Source organism: Amphiura filiformis, chromosome 3, assembly GCF_039555335.1.
Source record: "Amphiura filiformis chromosome 3, Afil_fr2py, whole genome shotgun sequence".
NCBI lineage: Eukaryota > Metazoa > Echinodermata > Ophiuroidea > Amphilepidida > Amphiuridae > Amphiura > Amphiura filiformis.
In genome coordinates, this window is record NC_092630.1 from 32,407,742 (window position 1) to 32,434,197 (window position 26,456).

At 35.4% G+C, this 26,456-nt stretch overlaps 1 protein-coding gene across 1 annotated transcript in view; it reads right to left on the reverse strand.

The window, feature by feature from the left end:
- Positions 1 to 7,127, reverse strand: part of LOC140148391 (creatine kinase, flagellar-like) — a 32,691-nt gene extending 25,564 nt beyond the window's left edge. Inside the window, exons 1-2 of the mRNA XM_072170318.1 lie at positions 6,910 to 7,127; positions 4,470 to 4,488 (exon numbers count right to left, since the gene is read on the reverse strand). Of these exons, the coding sequence (XP_072026419.1) occupies positions 4,470 to 4,488; positions 6,910 to 6,922 (32 nt within the window). The 5' untranslated portion in view covers positions 6,923 to 7,127. The remainder of the gene's footprint in view (positions 1 to 4,469; positions 4,489 to 6,909) is intronic.
- Positions 7,128 to 26,456: the final 19,329 nt, after the last annotated feature.

The window sequence follows — 26,456 nt, forward strand, 5'->3', positions numbered from 1 at the left end:
ACACTTGCATGAAAGATAAGAAATTGTTCTTACATTTTGTTGGCAACCGAAAATAGAAAGATATATATATATATAGATACCACCATTGATAGTTTGGACTTTCGACAAAGAATAAGTCAATTTCAGTTCAAAGGTAAAACGTGGTGTTGTACAAATAGTTCAAGTTCAATGGAGAACTAGTTTTTGTTAAACAATTATAGCAAGCACAGATTGTAAGGCAATCCGTGAAATGCTATTGTGAAATGTTTTGTTATGTTAACCTAAACATGAGTCATCGTGGGTTACATGAACTTATGCACGTACGCCATTTTGACATGCTTTGGGCGAATTATGTTCAATTGTATGGATGGCGGAAAGCTTCAAAATACGCCTAAGAATACGCCTAAGAATACGCCTAACCTTAGACGTCTAAGATGCAATCTTAGACGTCTAAGATGCATTCTTAGGCGTCTAAGATGCAATCTTAGGCGTCTAAGAAATTCGCGGTAGACTTAAATCAACGAATCACAGGACTAGAAATCCCAAACAACCAATCATCTTAGGCGTATTCAATTATTGACCAATGAAATCTTAGACGCCTAAGATTTTACAGCCTAAGAATTCTTACACGTCTAAGATTGACCATTTGACCGTGACTAGTGATGGACGGTATCGCAAATTCGATCAAAACGTACAACGGACGCTGTGCGTTAGAGAATATTTCGAACAATGGCTGGGTGGTGTGTTTTTAATAAACTCATTTTCTCTCCTTAGCCACCCGCGTCAATCCCAAAGAGAAAGGGGTGATGGGGTGGGAGGGGGATAGGGTACATGTTCTCCCACCTTTTGGCACAATGGCCCATTGTTTTGTTCTTTTCAGCCACTTTTTGACAATTCAGGCGGAACAATGTATTTTACACAATAGGCTTTTTTCATTTGAACATAATCTAGCAGTTGATGTTGTTGTTGCAAACTGATAAAACTTGAATTTGTTTTAAATATTTTGTTTTTCTGATGACTTGCAGTTAATGTAAGATTTATATTTGTGTGGCTATAGTGTAAATGATGATGATAATGATGATGATGATGATGGTGTTGTTGTTGTTGTTGTTGTTGTTGTTGTTGTTGTTGTTGTTGTTGTTGTTGCTGCTGATGATGATGATGATGATGATGATGGATAATACAAATGATGTCAGATGATTATTAGAGTCGTGGTGGTGATGATGATGGCAGTGATGAGGGATTAAATTTAGTATGAAATTTTCACCTCCCCCCAGTCAATGTTGTTTTGATACTGAGATAGGAACGGACTAGTATTGGCTCCAACATTGATTGGGGGGAGGGGGTTGCAAGCAATATGGAACATTAATGTTTGCCACTCATGTTACTTGTAATGTTTAAACAAAGAGCACGTGTCTATGGTGTCAACCTGTTCACTTTTCATGTATGTTTTTTCTTAACACGTATGCTATGACTGAGCCAAAATACACAGTTAAGAGACCTCGATACCTCCATTCAACAAGAAAGTTAACCTGACGGTGTAGGGTATGATGCGTTTATATCCAATACGTTCAGAGGTCAAGTTATTACTGCACACACATTATAAGGTCAACCAACTATGTCTTTATAATTCGAACAACGTGTGACATATTTTCGCCAACTTCGGGCCCCCAGGCCAAGGCCAAATCGTCTTTTATAATTGAAGAGATCAGATATGCATAATTTCAGTCTGCAAAGTGCAAGAAGACAAGAGGTCAAATTTTCTATGTTAAAAATAGAATCATGGAGGTATATAAATATATGCTAGGCATGGTTGTTCCTCTTTGTTGTTTGTGTATTAATTTTCATCATCATCATCATCATCATCATCATAATCATCATCATCATCATCATCATCATATCATCATCGTCGTCGTCGTCGCCGTCATCATGCTCATCAACATTAATACCTGACTACTACTAGTACTAGCCACACCAAAACAGCACACCAAACCAACGAAAATAAAATCAAACCAATTAATCAATTTTGCTGCAAGTCCTCAGAGAAAATCACATTGGTGATACCGTCCATCACTAAAATATCAATCTTAGACGTGTAAGAATTCTTAGGCGTGTAAAATCTTAGGCGTCTAAGATTTCATTGGTCAATAATTGAATACGCCTAAGATGATTGGTTGTTTGGGATTTCTGGTCCTGTGATTCGTTGATTTAAGTCTACCGCGAATTTCTTAGACGCCTAAGATTGCATCTTAGACGCCTAAGAATGCATCTTAGACGTCTAAGATTGCATCTTAGACGTCTAAGGTTAGGCGTATTCTTAGGCGTATTTTGAAGGTTTCCGCCATCCATACAATTGTGTGTGCAATTTTAAAAATGCCCATTTATACCGAAACGGTTGCCCTTAATATAGTTTACGTGTCTCCAATCGCTCTAGCTGGTTAGGTGTGTTTTATTGCAAAAATAATATTTTAAACATAAAAACGATTATAAAACGTATTCTTCATCATTAATTTCGGATATATTCCTGCATTTTCTGTCGGTAAAAAACCCTCCATATGACTATGAGACCTTTAATATGGAAGCAGAAAAAAAATTAAAGAAAAGCGAGAAATTTTGAATGCGCACAGCACAGAGAAGCGCTGCATTAAAACGCCCCGTTCACAATATTCACGCTATGTTCTATTTAATGTATCTGAAAACATCTATTTATCACGTCTTAGGTTTCTAGTGAGGCAAAGGGTATGCTAGCTTTCCACGCTAGCATTTCAGGATGATAAACGTAAGCAATAATTTTGAACTCCTAGACATCTTCGATTGGCTTTAGGTATGTTCGCAGCTGCATGTTTTCTTAACCTATTGGGGAACATATTCAGCGTTGAATCTTATTGAGAACGATGAAAATTAAGTTCGTTATATGTTTTGCTTTTGCCTTAATGCTTATTATGAGCATAAGAAGACGTGTCTAACGTTTAGACATCATTTAAATATACACATATTTTGTTTAATCAGGAAGACAATATTTTTCATATTTTTTTTCTGTACGTTCTAGTTGAATTTCTTCATAAGAATTGTAAATAAGAACTCTTTTTTTCGGGGACAAACTGCGTTGCAGATAAGACATTAAGACATATCCATATTTGATGAAATGAGCTTTATTATTTTCAAGATCTTGTCACGGAATACTACAAGCAAATATTTTATTTCCTGACATTCGATTGATACAATATTTCAATATTACAAATAGCTTACTGGCTAATAATGTTATTGTCTTCACATTTTGATTTAATTTTAATCAAACTGATGTGTCACGATATCGTTTTGCGGTTTCCAAATTTTGACAAATTTTGTGGGTTCAAGTTGTATTAGAAATGAAATTAAGTTCTGAAATATTCATTTGTATAAGGTCATTTTGCTTGAATACCATTGATAAAAAAGATTCTATGCATTCATTTTCTTGCCTTAAGACGATCCCTTAGTTGTTTTTGCTCCTAAGTATATGCATCCATTGGTTTCTCCCTTAATGCCCCATCCAACCTGTGATCATTATGCACAGTGCGAGATGAAAACCTCACGAGAGGCAAGGCATCTTAGCTATTTCACGTTATCAAGAAGCAATACGTAATACACAGAACGACAGCAGGCCAAATCTTCACGGTGAAAAAAAAATACTTCGTTGACGTCATATACGTTGAAGTAGTAAATATTTCATTTTTTACTAAGTACTTTGAGGCATTGGCAATTGGCATTTGATTATTTAAAATGTTTTAAAGTATCAGTAAATAGGTATTATGTGCATTTTGCTGTTTACATTTTGGCATTATGAATGATGTGCATAATAATGTTAGAAGTTTGAATTGAATAAAATAGGAAAATATATAACACAACATATATAATTGGGCGACTTGTACAAATAATATAAAACATTAAGAACAACTAATACGATAATAGTATTATAATACACTAATAATAATAATAATCATGCAAACAGTATGGCGCATCCCAGCAAACACACAATATCTTGCAAACTAATTTACATGATAACGTTTATATAATTATAGTTTACTTCAATTGTCGAATTATTAAAAGATTAGGAAACATGCTATATCAAAATTAAAGATTTAAGAATGTTGTCAAAATGTCACTGTGAAATATTTCCCAAACGTTTGTCAAAAAAAAATTTGTCAACAAATAATAGCATTATTTAAGTGTAGCATTATGTTTTGTGGCATTTGAACATATTATAGTCAAACCTCTATGTAACTCACTAAATGTTTTTCAGGCAACCTTTTATGCCTTTTTGAAAATATTACAAAAACGTTTTGTGTTTGCTGGGATGGTATCGTGATGAATCATTGAATATTTGTTTTGATTCAAGATTTAAATGAAATAGAAGCCAAATACAATTTCAGAAATATAGAATAAAGAAATTTGTATGTTGGTTACTTTGGTTTTATGATCTGTTTGTTTTATATTTTATTCAGTATACTCACTTCGCCGCCGAGCTTTTGCCTGCAACAAAACAAAAAAAAGAAAGAATTAAAAGTGGAATTAGTACTATAATAATAACAACAATAACAATAATAAAAGATAATATGATTCACCTTATATTCTTTTTAAGAAACTACAGATAACAATCATTTTATATCATCTGTCTACAAAATGTGCAAACAGAACCTTCATGTTGTGATGTAATACAACACAAATTACATACAGATAAGTATGATAAGGCAGTCATCATGTCACTGATATAAAACTTCCGAAGACCTCAAAGATAAGCATCATACATCATATATTCAAACAATAAATTTGACATTTTCCCTACCTTTTTCAATTTTACACAACCATTATCAAATGATGTGCTTATATATTCAATTCATAATCTTTTACTAATTCATAATGGAATTTAATTAAACCAATATATCCATGAATTGCTGGTATAAATTTCATATAGCTGTGATTTTTCATTATCAAATCAACTTTTCCACACATGTATAATTGGAATCAATCTTACTATCTCAGTGCCAATGATGGATACCCGGATATAATAGTTCATTTCATTTTGCTTTATTCAGGATTATGGATAAAAACACATAAAGATACACTTATTTCCATTGGTCCTTGAGCCACAGTGAAGAGATAAAATAGTAAAATATGGATTACACTTTATATTTAGAATAAATTAACAACAAACAATACGGTATCAAAACCATCAAAAGCAGTCATAACCTGACTGCAAGTAAAAACAAAACAAAACAAGGATTTCCTCTTTTCATGTGTTTAACCGGATACATTTTGATGCTATTATTAAAATGACTTTTTTCAAAATGGATGTGCTTACTTTTTTACAATTCATTTATGCATCATTACCAATTCATAATGGTATTTAATTAAGTAACTATATATATTAAGAGCTTTGTTTGCAAAACCCCTTACATCCACTTGAGCAATTTTGAGACAACATCAAAAAATCATCAAAAAATCACTGATATATGGGGGTTTGCAATAAAAGCAGTCTTTGGTGGGATGCTCATCCTATCCAAACATCCCGCTAAAAACTGCTTTTGTTGCAAACCCCCTTACATCAGTGAATTTGTTGATGATTTTTTGATGTTGTCTCAAAATTGCTCAAGTGGGTGTAAGGGGTTTTGCAAACAAAGCTCTTCATATGCATGTACGAATTGGCATAAATTTCATAGAGCTGTGATTTTTTAAATCAACTCAAAATTTTCCACACATCTATATATATATTGGAACCTATCTACTAATGATGGGAACCTGGATAAGTATACAAAAAAAAAGTCTTTCCTATTTTCATGTGATGTTTGACCGGATACATTTTAACGTTATTAAATTTGTATAATATTATCAGCATGTAACTTTATCCTACAGTATAAATTCAGGTTAATTAAGATGGACTTCAACATAAGTTATCCAATATGTACATGCACAGATTTTATCATTCCTCTATGCTTGATGTACCGGTATTATGGTACATCTTCAAAAGTTCAAAGTTCGTTTTGAAATGTCAGAACTCAAAAGCATGCCAGGTATGTGTCAATCAAAACTTCTGCAGAGGCGTGGTCTGTCTAGGAACTATCAGTATAAATGATATCAATATCAACTTTTCTTGCTAATACAAAAGTATACAAATTAGCATCATATTCAAAGAAATATCATATCGATTACATGCAATTGTCAGAAATCATGATATAAAATGAGATTTTACAGAGTAAAATTTATCAGCAAAAGTATCACTTTTATTGTTGTTTTGAATTCCTGGTTTCGTTCCTATAATTTTCATCGAATATATTTCTGCTGAATAAATGAGATAAAATGGTCGTAACTTTTGACAGTGTATAGCCATGATGCAGATATTTTCATGCAAATAATTCATGTAATATTATAACCGTGTAAAATAGATTTCGGGACAAATCACACCAAGCTTTAATAAGGACATCTGACATCTTAACTTATAATTGTGTAGTTTCAAAATCTCACCAGCCGAAATTGGAACAAAATGTCTTTTTATAGGATTGAAATCAGCTCAGTGACTGAAAACGAATTTTAAAGTATAATCATGATCAGATAATAGGTATCTTGTGGAAAACAAAATTAATAAAGTATAAAAGCAAAAGCAAAATCCTTTGGTAACAAAGCCTTTGTCAAAGGGATCGCGAATGTTTTAGTAACATGGATTTTCATTGTTTGGGTTCACTCTTGCATAATTTTTACTTTCTTTAAACTAATATTTCATGTTGTTAATTAATTAATGATTATAATTTTATGAATCTCTCTGTATTGTTCTATCATTTTCAGCTGTATAGTTCAATACTATCTGCTATAATTTAGCGGGAAAAATATCAGCAAACGCTTTGAGCAATATCTACACTGAACATTTAACATTTTATAGCATGCATATATCATAAATACCTTTATCCGCCATGGTGATTATTGAAGATTTTCTTGAGCAATTCAAAGAAAAATTACAATATATCTCCTTTCGTATTACTCGACACACAGATGTGCGTGAAAATACAGCAAAAATCCTGACAAATAGTCAGCAAAAGAACAATATTCCGTTCCTCCGGCCGAGCCAACTTTTCCGCCGCGTTCGTTCTACAGCTGCACCGAAGACAGAAGGTCGATGCTCATGCAAGTAAGATGGAGCTCACCCCGTATTCAGTCACGTGACAAGGGGACTTTATGTTAATCATCCTCACATCCCTGGATTCATTACATATTCATTTTTGTTCCAAGATACGCAATTTAAATGCTTTTAAGTGTTAAAATTCATTTCATTTCTTCTTCCTTTAAAATCGAAAGATGAAATTAAACTACACATGTCACTTTCACTGGCCATGATTCGATTTTGTCGGTTCGCGGTTACCAATGAAATCACAAATGGGAAATGCTTGGTTGAATGTGGTGGATGACTGGTTGTATTGAATGAAAATTATCTGCCTCACTTTGTACATGTATACATTGAGCTGCTGCACATGTACACTTTTTATAACATTAATTTTCGTATGTCTCAATTTTACTTTCAATAATTACTCGATCGAATTCATCATCAAGTTCAAAAACGTTAACCTACTTTTTATATTTGTTTAAGGGCTCGGACCTGAGAGCACATCAGACACACCAAATTGCATTTCGCACGAGCAGTGTCCTGATATCAAATAATTTTGATTTTTTTTAATTCGCGATATAATACAAATTTATATTTTTGACGTTTAGCAGTCCTCGAAGTAAACTTTATAAATCCACAGATTCTCAGTGATAAATCTAATGATGTAGGCCCTACTGAAAGTGTAGCTGTGAGGAAAAGCCGACCATCATATAATGAAAATTTTGACCTTTCGTATTGAAGATAAATACATTAAGTTTCATAAACTACATCGTCGCGTCGTGGGGACCGTTTTAAATGTGAAACAATTTGCCCTTTGTGGCCACTATTATTTTGTAATAAAATTGAAATTAAAAACTAGTCATAATGTCGATTTGTAAATTTTAATGTATGAAAACTGCGAAAAATCGATATGGAGATATAATAGAGTAAAAGGGATACGTGTATAAAAGTCGTGTAGGCCTACTTAATGCATGAAATAGTGCTACTATTTCCATGCTTAATGTAGGCCTCACCAACATTTCCTCAACGCACAGGAAGTAATGTTGTTATGGGAATGACCAAAATTTGACTCTTTCGAAGTAGATCTGTACATGCAATGTATAGTGTAGTTCAATGTGGCAGATTGTGTATGAACTCGACCCGAAATTAAAGCGACATTGATGTCAAATGCACATACCCGGTTTGCAATATTAGACTGAGCTCCGAAGAATGATATACTGCACGTGCATCAATCAAATGTAGTATTTTAAAAAAATTAAAAATTAAAAAATTATATCATGAATATGATATACTATTATCGGTCGGAAAGAAAAAGCAAGGTAAACCAACTTGATGTGGGAAAGCAAGTAAAATTTTACCCAATGGTTATAACATTTTGGCTCCTGGTCCACACCACAATCATGTGAACCAGGCTCTACGGGTTTTTTTCTCAAATAGAGCCTGGTAATTAAATCTGTTTTTGTGTTCAATTAAAATTTAAGTGATTCCTAGCTCTTTAAAAATGACGCCTGGTTCACTAGATAATCACAGGACGAGAGCCGCTTTTTTTTTTAATGTGTGGCCCCTGGTCCAGATTTGTTTATTTCGAGGCTTTAGAGGGGGCAAGAATGAAACAACAATCCAGGCAATCTATAGGCCTACCTATATTTGGTTCTCTCAGCTAATATTATTGCGACGTAAATTCTTTCACTACAAAAGTATAAACATTTCTATGATTTCCCCAGATACCACGAAGCATAAAAATCCTAAGGAATCCCTGTAAGGGAAATGCGATCTACTTTGCATAAAACAAAAATGGCCGATTAACAGGGCTAAACTTTTACCTTTTTGAGGCACTAGCCAGTCGGGCTTGTTACAAGCCGACATAAAGTTTACAATTACAATCGATCACAATTCTGCGCCAAAATTGTATAAAAGGTCATTTGAGGTCGACTAAGTATATTGTTGGATTGTGAGAACATGGTCAGAATTATGTTCAAAGTTGTGTCAAGGTCATTTGATGTCATTTGATGTCAACTGATTGTCGGATTGTCATAAAACGTGGTGCATGTAATCACAACTAAGTGTCAAAACCATCAAGGTCATATCAAGGTTAACAGTTACAGATAGGTCTAGTTGGATTGTCATGAAACTTGGTTGATATGATCACCCTTGAGCAGCAAACATTCTTAAGGTCGTCTGAATATAGATTGTTGTGAAACTCGGTGGATGTGATTTCCATTGAGCCTTTTGTACAAGTATGAATTAAATGTAGACCTATTTAGCACACATTTTTTAATTCGGCTTTCAACATGAAAATTCTCGAGTATTTCCTATAAGCCTATGTCATTGATGGTATTTACCAACAAATACCGATATTTCCCACCTGGTTAGTTGTACCACGCACAAAAACAATTACTAGCATTCCAAGTACTTGTTTATGCAAAATTATGAAACAAGATCTTCATCCATGGCGTTGTCTTTTTTAAAGACAGTTCTTGTTTAAAATATTTAGATATTATAACCTTATATAGCTGAACGTTACTTATACCCCACCGATATCTACCTCGGTGTGGAGAGCGAGCTGATCATAAACAAGACCTCTGAACCAAGAATGGTGCAGATTACACCTTTACTCCTGGATGTCAACAAACTAGTTTGCATTATAAGTGGGTCAAATAGCTACCGGTGGTGCTGCATAAATGATCCAGTAACTGTGATAATACCGGTGTAATGTATAATGTAGGCCTACGTGACTATCGAAAGGAAAACCATACATAGGCTTAGGAAGCGGGGGGCTTGAGGGGCTTGAATACCTTTCAGCCCCCCTATAATCCTAGGTGAACTTAAAAATTGTGATAAATAGAGGTTTTTGTGACCTACATTTTGCAAAATTTTCTGACTAAGGATTTTTTTAGGGACGCACCATTAGACTTCAAGGGTGGGGTAAAAAAAACACTAAAAAAAAAAATCCCCCACCTAACTTTGTATAAATGTATGAAATTAAAAAAAAACTTGCCGCAAAAAAAAAATCACCCGACCCCAACTTCCTAACCCCCACCCCCTTGCTAATGGTGCGTCTCTTAGAAGGCCGAAAGGGGCAAGCAATTTTGGCATACTGGGGGGGGGGGGGCAAGTTTTTTTGGCAGGGCCTTTTGAAATTTGCCTACGGGCAGTGGGAGCAGATAATTATTGTTCAGCCCCTTAGACAATGTTAGATTTAAGGCACCGTCAGTATCAGGAGATCGTAACATATACACCATGTACACACATTTTGATTTTGTTTCTCACGTTGATGGAAATGTTACATGTAAAATGCTTATAATAAGATAAGGCCCATGAAAGTCAATTCCGAGTTTATCGTCCCTTTTTTTTTTCCCAGGTTGGTGAGGTGACTTTTTCATTTTCATTATTTCATCAGATTTCATTATTGACCTAAAGTGCGTGTTGATTTAAAGCCACACTCATACATGCTATTTATAAACATGTTTTTATATGGGTAGGGACTAGAAAAGTTAGAAAAGAGCCTGGTTTTGCTTCCAAGTTATGAATTTATAATTATGTTTTACAAACAAAAATATATGTTTCCAATTGCTAAAACTGGTGAAAACACTGATATTTTGAAAATAATGAATTATTTTGGCATTTTTTGAAAATTTGACGCGGGTGTTTTTGGTTTCCAAAAAGTGACGCGGGCGGGGGACGATAAACTCGGAATCGACTTTCACGCGCCTAATATATGTATTCTATAACTGTTTGAGTTAAAAGTTAAAAGTGTAGTTTATGCTAATATTACGTCCATGATAATGATTATATTGGGAGCAAAGGAATAATGTTGTATCTAATGTGATTAAATGTTAAGAAAAAAACACAATTACTTTCATAGTCGCTTTTCTTAAGGGGATACTACACCCCTGCCCAATTTTGTGTCTATTTTTACATTTTTCTCGAAAATTAGAGCGCATTGGTGATAAGTAAGATCTGTACTTATGTATATTATGGGGGCAAGGACCCCAACTGCTGCACTGGAAATTTTATTTCAGTTCAGACAACAGTCTAGTTGTGGAGTCAGTCAAAAATGAGGGAAAACCAATATTTGATCAATAAATCAATAATTAGGCTACTTGCCTTGAGTTGCTGAATTTTCAGTGCAGTAGTTGTAGTCCTTGCCCCTATATAATATACATATCTTAATTGTCACCAATGCGCTATATGCAAAAAATAGGCACAACATTGGCCAGGGGTGTAGTACCCCCTTAAAGATTTACCATTTAGGTCTACTTTGACCTGTTCTATGAATTGGATGGTGTAACAGCAAAGAGGGCCACAAATTGAACCCTGTGGGATACCATTTGTGACAGTGTCCGACGATAAAAAGCGCTGAACGGAAATGATACATGCGTGTAGGGCCTAATAATCATCTAAGTTATAAAATATGTCCTGTCAAAACTTACCGCTACATCTGCTGGCCATTTCTTAATGATACCACCGCTTATTGTAACAGATTTTGATAAAAATATATTCTACTATTTGTATTTTCCAAAATTAGAACAGCAGAAACTTAAATCGTGACCTAGTACCTCGGATAGCAGCATGCAATGCATTCACCGACAACAATACATCCCACACCACTCCACGCCATACATAAATTCTGCCAGTCACATTTCCCCAATATGAAATTTTTTAAAAGTAAAATTTCAATTTTAATTTTACTTCATTAAAGTTTGGCGGAGGCGGGGTTCGAACTCACGGCGGCGGACTGCTTTGGACACACTATAAACCCATCAGCGCCTTAGACCACTCGGCTACTTGTCTTGTTGGAATTCATTTGGAACTTATTCGAAGATATAATCGCAACTTCAACATAGGCCTACCACGTGACAAGCAAAGGCAGAAAACGTACCATATTTTGGAATTATATTTCAAATAAAAACATTTATGTGTATTATTAGCGCTCAATTGTGGTTAACTGCGTGTTTTATACAAAAAAAATCAACGATAAGCATGATAACTGGGCGTCTATATGGACAATACATTATATCGATTTTGACACGTGCTTGTGTCTCAGTACATTTCCATGGTCAGTAAAATACTATAGAGAAAAACCTACCATTTTCTTGAATACACGTTCGATGTTTTTATCAATTACATAAAAATCCATTTTAGACCCCAAATGTTTCTTCGGGAAATAAAAGATTAGAATACCATAAAAACGAAACAGTAATCTTTTGCCGGGTCTAATGTTATTTATACATAGATTTTTTAACGTTTTTTCTATCCTTATTCTTGCTCAATTAAAAAAATATTTTGGCGTATATAAAATTTAAATAAAATTCTCTGCTTCATAAACGACCTCAAATATGCCACAATTGGGTATCATGAATAGTTATATATGATGTGCAGTTAATATTCATATTTTCTTTTATACAGAGGATGCTTCAGTTTTGACAGGAAAAATATTTTCTTGAAAACCCTCTCACTCGGTTATTTCAAAACAGTAACCACGCTTCCCTAGAATGTGCAATAATTTAGCATTAAAATTTTTCTTATTCTAACAGCAAGCGTTTCTAGAATGAATTATGGCGAAATGTGGTGTAAATACATCCTTATTTATACAACGTGTGTCAAATCACGGTGTTTGACAAGTAGCTCATGAATGAGTTGGGATTCATTTTGCTTTCGATGAATTAAATCGGATCCTGTTAAAATGACGCGGTTTGGTTTTATTTATTTTTGTTTATAAATGGTAGATGCGTTTCGATTTCGTTTCATCGCAACAAACATCACAATCAGGAAAGTGATCTTGGTTAGAGGTACCGTTTATTGTTCTACATTTTATCTTTAATTTCTATTGGAGATTTAAACATCATGGGCGTCAATCCTGGGTGGATTGACGTCCATGATGCCCCTGGATTTGACAATGTCACCCACACAAAACAGATTGACACAACCACTTTAACATGTAGATTTATGCGTCTACAAAACTTGATATAGTAATTTTATACAATTTAGAACTCGTAGTTTACATACACAGCCAAAAGACTGTATATTATGGGCGCATACATGTCTGCAAAGCAAAACATATGGTTACCTTTTCCGTCTGCTTTTTGAGCTGGTTTGCTCTCAGTCTTGCTGGGAGATTTGCTCTCGACTTTGTCCTCAGTCTTCGCTTTTTTTGATGAAAATGAACCCATCCTGGAAATTTCAGTTAACACTCGCAAACTTGATTTCACAGATTCGCTTGGTCGAACTGGGATTTGTTAGCTTTTGTTGGTTGCTAAGAACGCGTCAAATGTTTTGAAAATTGACACCTTGGTTGCTAAAGTTTTTTGTCATATAGTCCAGGGTGATGTCCAACCCCTTAGTGCGTCCAACCTCTTGTTGCTCTGGTCTAGCATAGAAGATGCAGAAGATTTCCTGTTGACGCAGAACTTGTGGTACAGTCCAACCAAGCTCACAAGATGAGGCTATCTGCAACTGTACCGAGCACCAACAAAAAAAACGCAACTCGAACGAGTCGAACCTAAAGGCCGCGTCCTCAGGGATCATCAAATTGATCATTTTTCATTGAGTGGGTCTACATACTCTATGCACATATTGATTTATCATGGATTGCCATTGTTGCCAATATCTATGAGTCTCTAAGCAACCAGAAAACTAACGGTTCGATCAAGCAAGTCAAGCATCATCATCATCATCACCATCACATCATCATCACCACCACCATCATCATCACCACCACCACCACCACCACCATCATCATCATCATCACCATCATCATCACCATCACCATCATCATCACCATCATCATCACCATCATCACCATCATCATCATCATCATCACCATCACCACCATCATCATCACCATCATCATCATCACCATCATCAATATCATTATCATCATCAATATCATTATCATCATCATCATCATCATCATCAATATCATTATCATCGTCATCATCATCATCATCATAATCATCATCGTTATCATCATCATCATCATCATCATCGTTATCATCATCATCATCATCATCATTATCATCATCATCATCTTCATCATCATCATCATCATCATCGTTATCATCATCATCATTATCATCATCATCATCATTATCATCATCGTTATCATCAATGTCGTGACCAATACTGACCATCATGATCATTATGATCATTACAAGTTAAAATAGTATTGTTAGGTCTTTTGGGGAAAATGTATATAATATCTTCAATCCGAGAGGTCAATATTTTCAAATAATGGTTGGCTTTTCCTCCCAGCTATATACACTTTAAGATCATTAGATTTATAAAGTTTACATAATGTCAAAAATATCAATGTTCAAGACAGTGGTTCATTATAATTAAGAAATGAGGTACTTTCTAGCGGTACCTCTTTTCTTATCATAAATAACATACCTCTTAAGGGGGTACTACACCCCTCGATAAATTTGTGTCTATTTTTGCAATTTTCTCAACAACTAATAACACAGTGGTAACAAAAATTATGTATATTATAGGGGCAAGGAATCTAATTACTACAATGGAATTTCAGTGACCCAAGACAAGTGGTTTGTTATTTATGATAAGAAATAAGGTACCGCTAGCATGTACCTTGTTTCCTATCATATATACTGAACCGCTTGTCTTGAGTCACTGAAATTTCAGTGTAGTAATTGGATTCCTTGCCCCTATAATATACATAATTTTTATTACCAGTGTGTTATTATTTTTTGAGAAAAATGCAAAAATAGTCACAAATTTACCACAGGGGTGTAGTACCCCCTTAACTTGTCTTGAGTCACTGAAATTCCAGTGTCGTGGATTTCTTGCCCATATAATATACATAACTTTTGTTATCAGTGTGATTTTTTTGATTTTGTCATTGTATTTTATTTGTTCAATTATTTCAATTTTATTTTTCCAACTATACATGAAATCCTGTTTTCCGTTTTCTTCCCCCGATTCCGTGAAATTCGGTCTATAAGGTAGGCCAAGACTTCCAAATAATTGCTCTATATATTTTTGTTTGATTTATTTTTGTTCTTATTTGTGAATCTGTCTTGTACTACAAGCTGTATCAAAATGTTGTTACCCATTCGTTATGATGGTTATTGAAAAGCATGCTTCTACTACCAAATGCAACATTGGATTCTCTTGAATAACCGTAATTTATTGTTATATGACTGTTTATGACATTAATTAACAAATCATGCGGAATCTATGTTGCATTTTGATGTGTCAGTCATCGTCCATCACTGGATAGGCCTACCCCGGGATGGGTACCAATCATTTTGATGCAGCCTGTATTTGATTGCTGGTGAGAGCTAAGTTGTAAGCAATAATGATTTCAGTTAAGGAAGTACTACACCCCTGGCCAATTTTATGCCTATTTTTGCATTTTTCTCAAAAATTATAGCACATTGGTGGCAAGTAAGATATGTATATTATAGGGGCAAGGACTACAACTACTGTACTGAAAATTCAGCAACTCAAAGCAAGTAGTTATTGATTTATTAATCAAATATTGGTTTTCCCTCATTTTTGACTGTAACCCCACAACTGTTGTCTGTGCTGAAATAAAATTTATAGTGCAGTAGTTGTAGTCCTTGCCCCTATAATAAATTTATCTTCCTTGTCCCAAATGCGCTATAATTGTTAAGAAAAATGCAAAAATAGGCATACATTTTGGCAGGGGTGTAGTACCCCCTTAATGGAACTTTGTGTATGCTAAAATAGCCAATAAATGGTCAATATTTTCTTCATATGCATGGTCAGTGCCTAATAAAAAATAAGTAGAAGGCAATGTCCTGGCTAAATAGCTTAAAAATATTTTAGTTCTCATGACTGAGTCAAAAGCTTGCTTCTTTTGACTACACTTTTTCCTCAGCTGCATGCATGCTCAGTTGCTATATTTGTAATTTGTACAGGTGCATGAGTTGGCTATGATGCATTATTATCATCATAGATGTTATCATCCTCTTTGTTTTAGTATCTGCTCGAATGGTGGTTTGTTTTTAATTTTGTTTATTTGTAGATGTCTCCCCTTTGGTTAGCCGTGGTTTTTCAATTAAATTACAAAAACGATAATACCTAGATTCAGTTCTCAGACATATAGGCTACTGTTTAATGTATACCCTTACTGATTGACCAGTCCTACCGATATACCATGCCTACTGATTACACTAGCTAGTGACCATGTCCAGCTGGCTCGTTATCCTAAAGATATACCTAATAATAGGTTCGTTTTAAAGTATGTGAAATTTTATACAAACCAGGCAGTAGCATCGTCATTTTTGATACAAAATTTGGTTAATTTTATCAAAATATAGATTATGATCACATATATTTTATATAACATGTATAATAAAATACTAAGTAAAGCACACTTACTTGATGATGCCGGTGCTGGTTTACTCTTGCTTAACTTGTTGCTTGATTTATTCTTGTTGGTCGCTGCCCTCGGTGTGGCCGGGGCCCCATTCGTTTCTTTCGGCTCTTGTGATGATGCACAACCCATATTTGGGGGAAATTTTGTATGTCCGTAGTTGATAAATATGTATTTTCTGTAATTTCCGGTCAAAGTTAATATATAAGTTACACACTTTTTCCCAAACAGCAATGTATCAGTATGAATGGACTTTGATCGCCTCCATTTATGCAGCGTCCCAAGTTGCTATGGAGGAGAGCGCCGCCGATGAATGGCCATTGACTAAATGGCACTTGTTGCGCAATTATTAGTACGGATACTTTATAAGGTACTTGACAACTGGAATAACATTGCTATGTTTTGCCCTAGTGTTCAATAGTATAGGATAATTGGAGCACGATAAGTCCCATTGTTGTCTTAGTGCATATGATTTTATCAATACTACATACGTACCAAGAGATGCAGTAATGGTAATGCAGTTATTGGGTAGACATGGTAGAGTACGCTTTCCTGTCGCTGGATTACCACGTTCTAAGCTTATATGCAGTAAATGGTTATTTCTTTGGTTACCTTTAGCTGCGGATAAATGCTTAATTGTTACCTATGTCTATAGACTAGGTTAATTTATTTCTGGTAGGGGCCTATATAAGTATAGCTGCTTATTAATATTATGCGTACGTCTAGGAATTAATTTTGCTCAGACAGAAATAACATTTTTAATATCAACACTTCAATGACCAGACCAGAGAAGAGGACGTAAATATTGAACGTGTCCAGAAAAAAAAAATTACCCTCACTTTTCGGATCTGTCAAACTGGGCTTTTACCCACCCCATTTGTGTGGACTTCTGAATACGCCCTAATCATTCAGCAGATCATGCGAGTATTTTTTTGGGGGGGGGGGGCTTTGGGGGCGCGAGCCCCCCGGGGTAAAAGAAGGGGCGGCCAAACCGAAGGGGCGGCGGAAGAAGAAGGGGCGGCAAAAAGGGGTTGGCGGAAGAAAAAAGGGCGGAAAAAATGTGAAAAAGGATGAAAAAATAGTGAAAAAATAGTACTATACATCAAAATATGTTGCTTTTAGGGCGCTCGCGCCTATAACCCCCCTTTTCAAACTTTTTCAAACCACCAAAAACAAATTGGGTCAACCTTTTCGGGCTGTTGAGGAAGGGGCGGCAAAAATTGAATTTTCTTCAGCCCCCCGGGTAGGAGCGGCCACGGTACGCCACTGCAGATTATGTTTGACCAGACATATACTTTAAGCATCATATTCCGAGGCGCGAAAGTACACCAAATTGGTGTCTTATGACCTTTGACATTCTTTTGTGTCTTTCAATTCACGCCGAGTGTCCTTGACAGGCATGACTATGCTTCAGTGGTCATGAAAGAATTCAAAAGATAACCTCTGCCCCTATAATCCCGAGCTATTGTCTGAAACTGCTCCTCGGAAGATGTATCATAAGAACTCAGTCTTCAAATGATAGTCATGTAACGACCAAAAGTTTAATTACTGACTATCATTGAAGACTGAGTTCCGCAGTCTAATGATTGTTTGACATGATCTGAAGTTCTCAACCACTCAAGCCAAAGTCGGGCATTTTGATTATATAAGCAACCCCAGTACCCCACAAAGAAAAATAAGACAACACGGATACAAACACTGCATTTTGAAATATATAATTTAATCATAGGCGTAGATCCGGGGGGATGGGGGATTTATCCCCCAATATTTTGCCAGGGGATGGTCCATACAATCATCCCCCAATGTTGACGCCTGATAATGGGTTTCTGACCAAATTAACCTCATATTTGCCCATTTTAGCCCCAATAGTGCAAATTTTCGCGCGCTTCGCGCGCATTTATTCTACGTTTACACCATATTTCATCAGTTTAGCTTCAAAATAGCAAAAAATTTTCGCGCGCTTCGCGCGCATTTATATCATAAACTAATTCTGTCGCCAAAGGGTGCTGGATTTACTATACTTCAAGATTTTTTTCCAACTTCATCCCCCAATGTCAAAAAGAAATCTACGCCACTGAATTTAATATACCGATTGTCCCCAAATTACTCGAATGGCGAATAAGAAAAACGTTAAATCTGAGAACATAATTTAGGTATTATGGTCTCAGGTTAAATCCTATGAAGTATTTTGAAACTGCACTGTAAAGAGCTAAAAGAAGAAGCTTGTTAATATAAACTTATATCACTTCAATTTTTAGCATTCAGTGCTTAAAAGGGTCCAAACTGTCCAAATCGTCTTGAGGAAATTCCTGCATTCATGCATCAAGCATGTGAACTGAGCACTCTCAGAAATGTATTAATTAAAAGTGCTGTAACTTTTTAATTATTCAGAGAAGATTAAAAGTATACATTTTTGGAAATTAAATAGTCAAGATATCTAAATACAGATGTAGTGTAAAAAGCAACAATTTGGGAGAAAATCACAAAAAAATGTTATTTGCTTCACTTTTTGTATATAGAACTACACAAAAAAAACCCACAAAATTTGACTCTTATATTCTTGTTTATTTTCAATCTGGACACTCCATCCTAGGGAACGATTTTTTTATATTGTTTGTGGAACATTGGACTGCATTTTTAAATTATTTACCAAATAAGGCCAAAAATATGAATTTTGACTAAATCTCCCATGTCGATTTCGACGTGGGATAGAGTTTAATATTAAAATACCAGATATGTTTCCCCGTTGTGTCTTGAAGTTATTCGCCATTCTACTAGGATTCCTAGTGCTCATATCTTTTTGGGCCACACTGTATGTGAGCTGTCCTCCTACTGCAGTATATCACAAATTTTATACACGGTTAGAACACCTCTTTTACGTGTCCACAGTCAACGTATATACCCTAATTGACACATAAAATACAAAATACTATAACGCCCACATAATCACATTAGAGCAACAACAACAAAAAACACCCAAAAAACAAGACAATATAATTGTAATGTAGTTTTTCCATTTCTTGGAATACCATGGTTGAACAATTCACACACTCTTGCTAATTACCAGTTCTTACAATCACATACATCTGTAGTGTCCACACCCAAGCGCACACCTTAGGGTCAAAACCACTAAAAACTATTCGGATTTCCAAAAATGGGAACATTAAAGGCCCATTCAGCGGTTTGCCCACCCGGACGATCGTACAAATTTAATCATCAAAATTCAGATTTTGGTACATTTGTCATTGCCATAGATGGGCTAACATGGTCTGCTAGTGGTTCAGCCGAAAACAAGGCATTTACATGAATATGTAATAGTATGACAGTATAAATTAGCTACATGTATTTGAATGGGGCCTTCACTTTGTCGATGCTGCTGTTTCCACATTTTTTGCCAATTGTTTTCATTTCAAAAATACCTTATCCTTCACTTTTAGGCAATTTATAAACACTTTTTTAAAATTAATAAACATAAACTTCAATCGAGAGAGATTGTGCTGAGGGAAATTTCTAGACTACAAAATAAAAGTTATTTGATGAAAATGTGATTTTTGGTTCTTAAGTTATGTTGGCTAAAGCGAATACAGATTTGGTACATCGGAAACTGCATGAAGCCAACAAAATTGGTAAGCATCATAATATATAGCTTTGGATAATGCATGTCCATAAAAATGTTTGCATGAAAGATGTGGATGCCCAACTGCTTATTCAGGATAAATATATTGTTCCTAGTATTATGAGCTCCCTGAAATGCCTTGAGACTTTAGCTGAAGTTTCCCACAGAGGGCATATGAGTTTTGAATAGAAAGACAGTTGGGTAACTTCCATTTGAAATACTCACTCCAGTTATGGAGGATACAGGTAAAGGTATGATACATGGGAGTATAGGTTTCAGAATGATTAACCCTGACCAATTACATTTGAAAAACATACTCCCCTGTGGAAGATATTTCCAAAATCTTCCACCGGGGTAGTGTGGATTTCAACTGGAATAGCCCATTGGCAGGGCAGCTGTTCATAGCAACGACAATGTATCATTAAAAAAAGCATCATGGAATCATTTACTTTGATCGATGGTCATTTAGCTTAAATTTAATCAGGTATATTATATTGATTTGAGAGGTATCTATAGTGATAGAATTGAATTCAAGCTTCGTAAGTCCAATAGTAAAAAATGTGAAGCTTAGTAGGGCTATACATCACCAGCAAATATTCCTCAATTGAATATCTAAAATAAGTTGATTTCCTTGGTTTCAAAAATTTATTTGGGTGGTTTGGATGCTATGGCATAAGAAGAAGAAAATCTTCAGCCCATTTTAGGTCTTTATACCTCAAACTTCGCGATATTTCAGGTTATTTTTCACAATATCTCCGGCTTTTTGAGTGGCTATATAATTTCTCTGTATTTTCCGCCTAAGCCGGTAAATGAATTTACTATACGGCCAACTTAACCATTAATTATAGTGACCTATTTCCCAACTATAATTAAAATATTTATTTCGCCAATTCTTATATTAAGTATAAAAGTAAATAAATAGATCCCAGTATTACACAAAAACATAGCCATACAGCAACACAAACCACATTCCCTCGCGCAGTTATCCACAAACAGACAAAAACAAAACAAAAAACAACGACAACAACAACAGCAACAACAATGAACAACAACAACAACAACAACAAAACAACAACACGCAAATGCACCAAAACATACAACATACAATTTTATAATGTAGTTTTTCCATTTCTTGGGATACCAAGTTCAAATATTCTTCTAATCTCTAGTCCGACGAGTAGGACCTTTTTTTCTAAGTTACCAGACTATACTCATTTCACACTATGATCACTATCTGACATGGTGCAAGAAAGACGAATCGCGAAAGTCCAGTGGCTTTTCGGGAGGCGCGGTTAGTGTATTTTTGTGGTTAATCTTTCTTGAGCGATCAGAGTTAGAGTATAGTTCAGTGGTAACTAAGAAAAAAACAGGTCCTACTCGTCGGACTACTAATCTCCAGCAATGTCCAGTGAGCAACATACATAAACACAAGCGCACCCTGTCCATGCATATTTCACTCACTCCACCTTCAAACAGCGACACACACCCACCCCCACGCCCCACACCCACCCACCCCTCCCCCATCTATACACCCAGCTACCCCCTCAAACACAGCAAAATAGGCCTACACGTCACTCCAGTACGTAGTTCAACAACACACAAACAAAGAAATAAGCAAACAAACACCCACACACCCACCCCCATAACCAACATAACCGCAATAAACATAAAGACAAGCCGTCATAGGGCTACAGTATCATGGTGTTTTTCATAGGACAATTATGATAGTAATGTAGTTTTTCCATTTCTTGGATTACCATGATTGCACACTTTTAAAACATATTCTTCTCAATCTCCAGTTAGCCACATACTTTTTACAATCACAGTCATACATGTGCACCCCTTCTCAGGCACCCATCCACATGTACACCCCTAGCTGCACATAAAACAAACAGACACACAAAATACAGACTATTGAAAGATATTGTATTCTTTTAACTTTATTTTTAGCTAATAATATTATGTATATGTTGAGTAGATAGCAAGCTTTCTAATTCAGGAACCCGATTTATGTTAATTTTTCTACTATCTTCAGTAAACAGCACCAGACTAAAAATAATTATGATGATCGGGACTGATGTATTAGAAAGAAAAAAAAATCGCCGCTACATGATGAAGTAAAAAAAATCGGCATTCGGCTTAATATGCCGCGCTATTAAAAAAAAGGGGGAAAAAAGAGGTAAAATAGAGAAACAGGCAGATGATAATCTCTGCTTTATAAGTGCCGTTTTAAATTTTGGGCAGCTTCGCCATTTTTACATTTCTTTATAGCTCTGCAGTCGGCATAATGCCGATTTTTCTCTGAGCGCGCAACCCCGTTCAATGCAGTTTTGCCGTTTCGCGCCGTACTGAATCATCATCTACAACGCGTGCTAGGCAATGTTTTTTAATTTTTTATTATCATTATTTTTATTGTTTTTGCTTGCTATCTTCTGAAGATAGCAATTTTGGCCAGCTTCGTCATTTTAACATTTCTTTTTTAGCTTTGCATTCGGCCTAGTGCCGATTTTTATACTAAAAGAAAATGTGTCGAGACATGCGCGAATAAAAAAAAATCGGCATTCGGCCTATATGCCGCGCTATTAAAAAAAAAAAAAAAAGGGGGAAGAGGTAAAAATAGAGAAACAGGCAGATGCGGAAAGTGATGAGTCTGTAATATCGCTTTAAATTTTCTGATCGGGACTAATGTATTAGAAAGAAAATACTCGCCGCTACATGATGAAGTAAAAATTTAGAGAAAATAATGTAAAACATTACTGCTAGAGTAGAAAGATGCAATGAATCGGGATGAGATTCTAAATGCTATCTTCAGTAGATATAGCGAAAAAATCTTCAAACGCGCACGGTTACTCTGCTCGAATTAAAAAAAAATCGGCATTCGGCCTATATGCCGCGCTATTTAAAAAAAAAAGGTAAAAATAGAGAAACAGGCAGATGATAATCTGTGCTTTATAAGTGCCGTTTTAAATTTGGGCAGCTTCGTCATTTTTACATTTCTTTATAGCTCTGCAGTCGGCCCAATGCCGATTTTTCTCTGAGCGCGCAACCTCGTTCAATGCAGTTTTGCCGTTTCCGCGCCGTACTGAATCATCATCTACAACGCGTGCTAGGCAATGTTTTTTTTTTATGTTTTTTTTTAAATATTATTATTATTATTTTTTGCTTGCTATCTTCTGAAGATAGCAATTTTGGTCAGCTTCGTCATTTTAACATTTCTTTTTTAGCTTTGCATTCGGCCTAGTGCCGATTTTTATACTAAAAGAAAATGTGTCGAGACATGCCGTAATTTGCTCGATTCTGGTGCCGGTGTCTATAGAGCTCCTGCATTGATTTACATGGGTAATATTAAAATTGAAATATCTCAAGAACCGAATACCGTATGACGCTGAAACAAACTTTGAAATAAATCTTTTACATTTCTCTATCTGTTTCATGTCATTTTGGTGTTTGTCGGATTCGTGTGATTTTGTTATCAACTGTAGATAGCTCAAATTTAAGTGCCCGTTGGTTGTCGTTTTTGTCTGCTGAATGAGATAAAGGGTACATACCACAAAAAAAAGAAGCTTTCCAGAGACTTTACGTCGCGTTTTGGCCATAAGTCGAGTTACGTCCAACTTTGAAATATATATTTGATATCATCTTAACTAGAACAAAATTCTGCATAACATTTCTGAAAATGACTACACATTTTAGGTCCGACTAATTTTTGAGAAAATTAGTGCTATATAAAAAGGCCACATCTTCCCGTGTTTACATCCGACTGCTAACCGCGTTCTGACCTCGTTTGTTCATGGGCACATAATCGTAAATATCACTCAAATTTTCGCATTTTCTTTTCAAATTTGTAGAGATCACATTCACAAGTTCTAGTAAAACACGATTTTCAACACTAAAATTGTTAATATTGTACCGATTTTCTAGAATTTGTATGCAAAGTTTGGGACTATAGGCGTGATAAACCTTTACCGTTATGCGTTAATTTGGGACTATATGAGATTCTAAATGCTAGGCCTATCTTCAGTAGTTTTTAGCGAAAACAAATCCTAAAACGCGCACGGTTACTCTGCGCGAATAAAAAAAAATCGGCATTCGGCCTATATGCCGCGCAATTAAAAAAAAAAAAGGGTGGGGGGAGGTAAAATAGAGAAACAGACAGATGCGGAAAGTGATGAGTCTGTAATATCGCTTTAAATTTTCTGATCGGGACTAATGTATTAGAAAGAAAAAACTCGCCGCTACATGATGAAGTAAAAATTTAGAGAAAATAATGTAAAACATTACTGCTAGAGTAGAAAGATGCAATGAATCGGGATGAGATTCTAAATGCTATCTTCAGTAGATATAGCGAAAAAATCTTAAAACGCGCACGGTTACTCTGCCCGAATTTAAAAATCGGCATTCGGCCTATATGCCGCGCTATTAAAAAAAAAAGGGGGAAAAAGAAGGTAAAAATAGAGAAAGAGGCAGATGATAATCTCTGCTTTATAAGTGCCGTTTTAAATTTTGGTCAGCTTCGTCATTTTTACATTTCTTTATAGCTCTGCAGTCGGCACAATGCCGAATTTTCTCTGAGCCCGCAACCCCGTTCAGACAGTTTTGCCGTTTCGCGCCATACTGAATCATCATCTACAACGTGTGCTAGGCAATGTTTTTGTTTTTTTAATATTATTATTTCTTTTTTTTGCTTGCTATCTTCTGAAGCTAGCAATTTTGGTCAGCTTCGTCATTTTAACATTTCTTTTTTAGCTTTGCATTCGGCCTAGTGCCGATTTTTATACTGAAAGAAAATGTGTCGAGATATGCCGTAATTTGCTCGATTCTGGTGCCGGTGTCTATATAGCTCCTGCATTGATTTACATGGGTAATATTAAAATTGAAATATCTCAAGAACCGAATACCGTATGACGCTGAAACAAACTTTGAAATAAAGCTTTTACATTTCTCTATCTGTTTTATGTCATTTTGGTGTTTGTCGGATTCGTGTGATTTTGTTATTAACTGTAGATAGCTCAAATTTAAGTGCCCGTTGGTTGTCGTTTTTGCCTGCTGAACGAGATAAAGTGTACATACCACAAAAAAGCTTTCCAGAGACTTTACGTGCTAAATAGGGGTCGCGTTTTGGCCACAAGTCGAGTTACGTTCAATTTTGAAATATATATTTTATATCATCTTAACTAGAACAAAATTCTGCATAACATTTCTGAAAATGACTACACATTTTAGGTCCGACTAATTTTTGAGAAAATTAGTGCCATATAAAAAGGCCATATTTTCCCGTGTTTACATCCGACTGCTAACCGCGTTCTGACCTCGTTTGTTCATGGGCACATAATCGTAAATAGAACTCAAATGTTCGCATTTTCTTTTCAAATTTGTAGAGATCACATTCACAAGTTCTAGTAAAATACGGTTTTCAACACTAAAATTGTTAATATTGTACCGATTTTCTAGAATTTTTATACAAAATTTGGGACTATAGGCGTTAATTTGGGACTATGTGAGATTCTAAATGCTAGGCCTATCTTCAGTAGATATAGCGAAAAAAATCCTCAAACGCGCACGGTTACTCTGCGCGAATAAAAAAAATCGGCACTCGGCCTATATGCCGCGCTATTAAAAAAAAAAAGGGGGAAGAGGTAAAAATAGAGAAACAGGCAGATGCGGAAAGTGATGAGTCTGCAATATCGCTTTAAACTTTCTGATCGGGACTAATGTATTAGAAAAAAAAAACTCGCCGCTACATGACGAAGTAAAATTTAGAGAAAATAATGTAAAACATTACTTCTAGAGTAGAAAGATGCAATGAAACGGGATGAGATTCTAAATGCTATCTTCAGTAGATATAGCGAAAAAATCCCAAAACGCGCACGGTTACTCTGCCCGAATTAAAAAATCGGCATTCGGCCTATATGCCGCGCTATTTAAAAAAAAGGTAAAAATAGAGAAACAGGCAGATGATAGTCTCTGCTTTATAAGTGCCGTTTTAAATTTTGGGCAGCTTCGTCATTTTTACATTTCTTTATAGCTCTGTAGTTGGCCTAATGCCGATTTTTCTCTGAGCGCGCAACCCCGTTCAATGCAGTTTTGCCGTTTCGCGCCGTACTGAATCATCATCTACAACGCGTGCTAGGCAAAGTTTTTTGTGTTTTTTTTTAAAATATTATTATTATTATTATTATTATTTTGCTTGCTATCCTCTGAAGATAGCAATTTTGGTCAGCTTCGTCATTTTAACATTTCTTTTTTAGCTTTGCATTCGGCCTAGTGCCGATTTTTATGCTAAAAGAATATGGAATGCCTGAGCGGACATAAATATGGAATTTGACAAGATGTCTGTCAAACTAAACGATATGCATGTCAAACTTAACTAT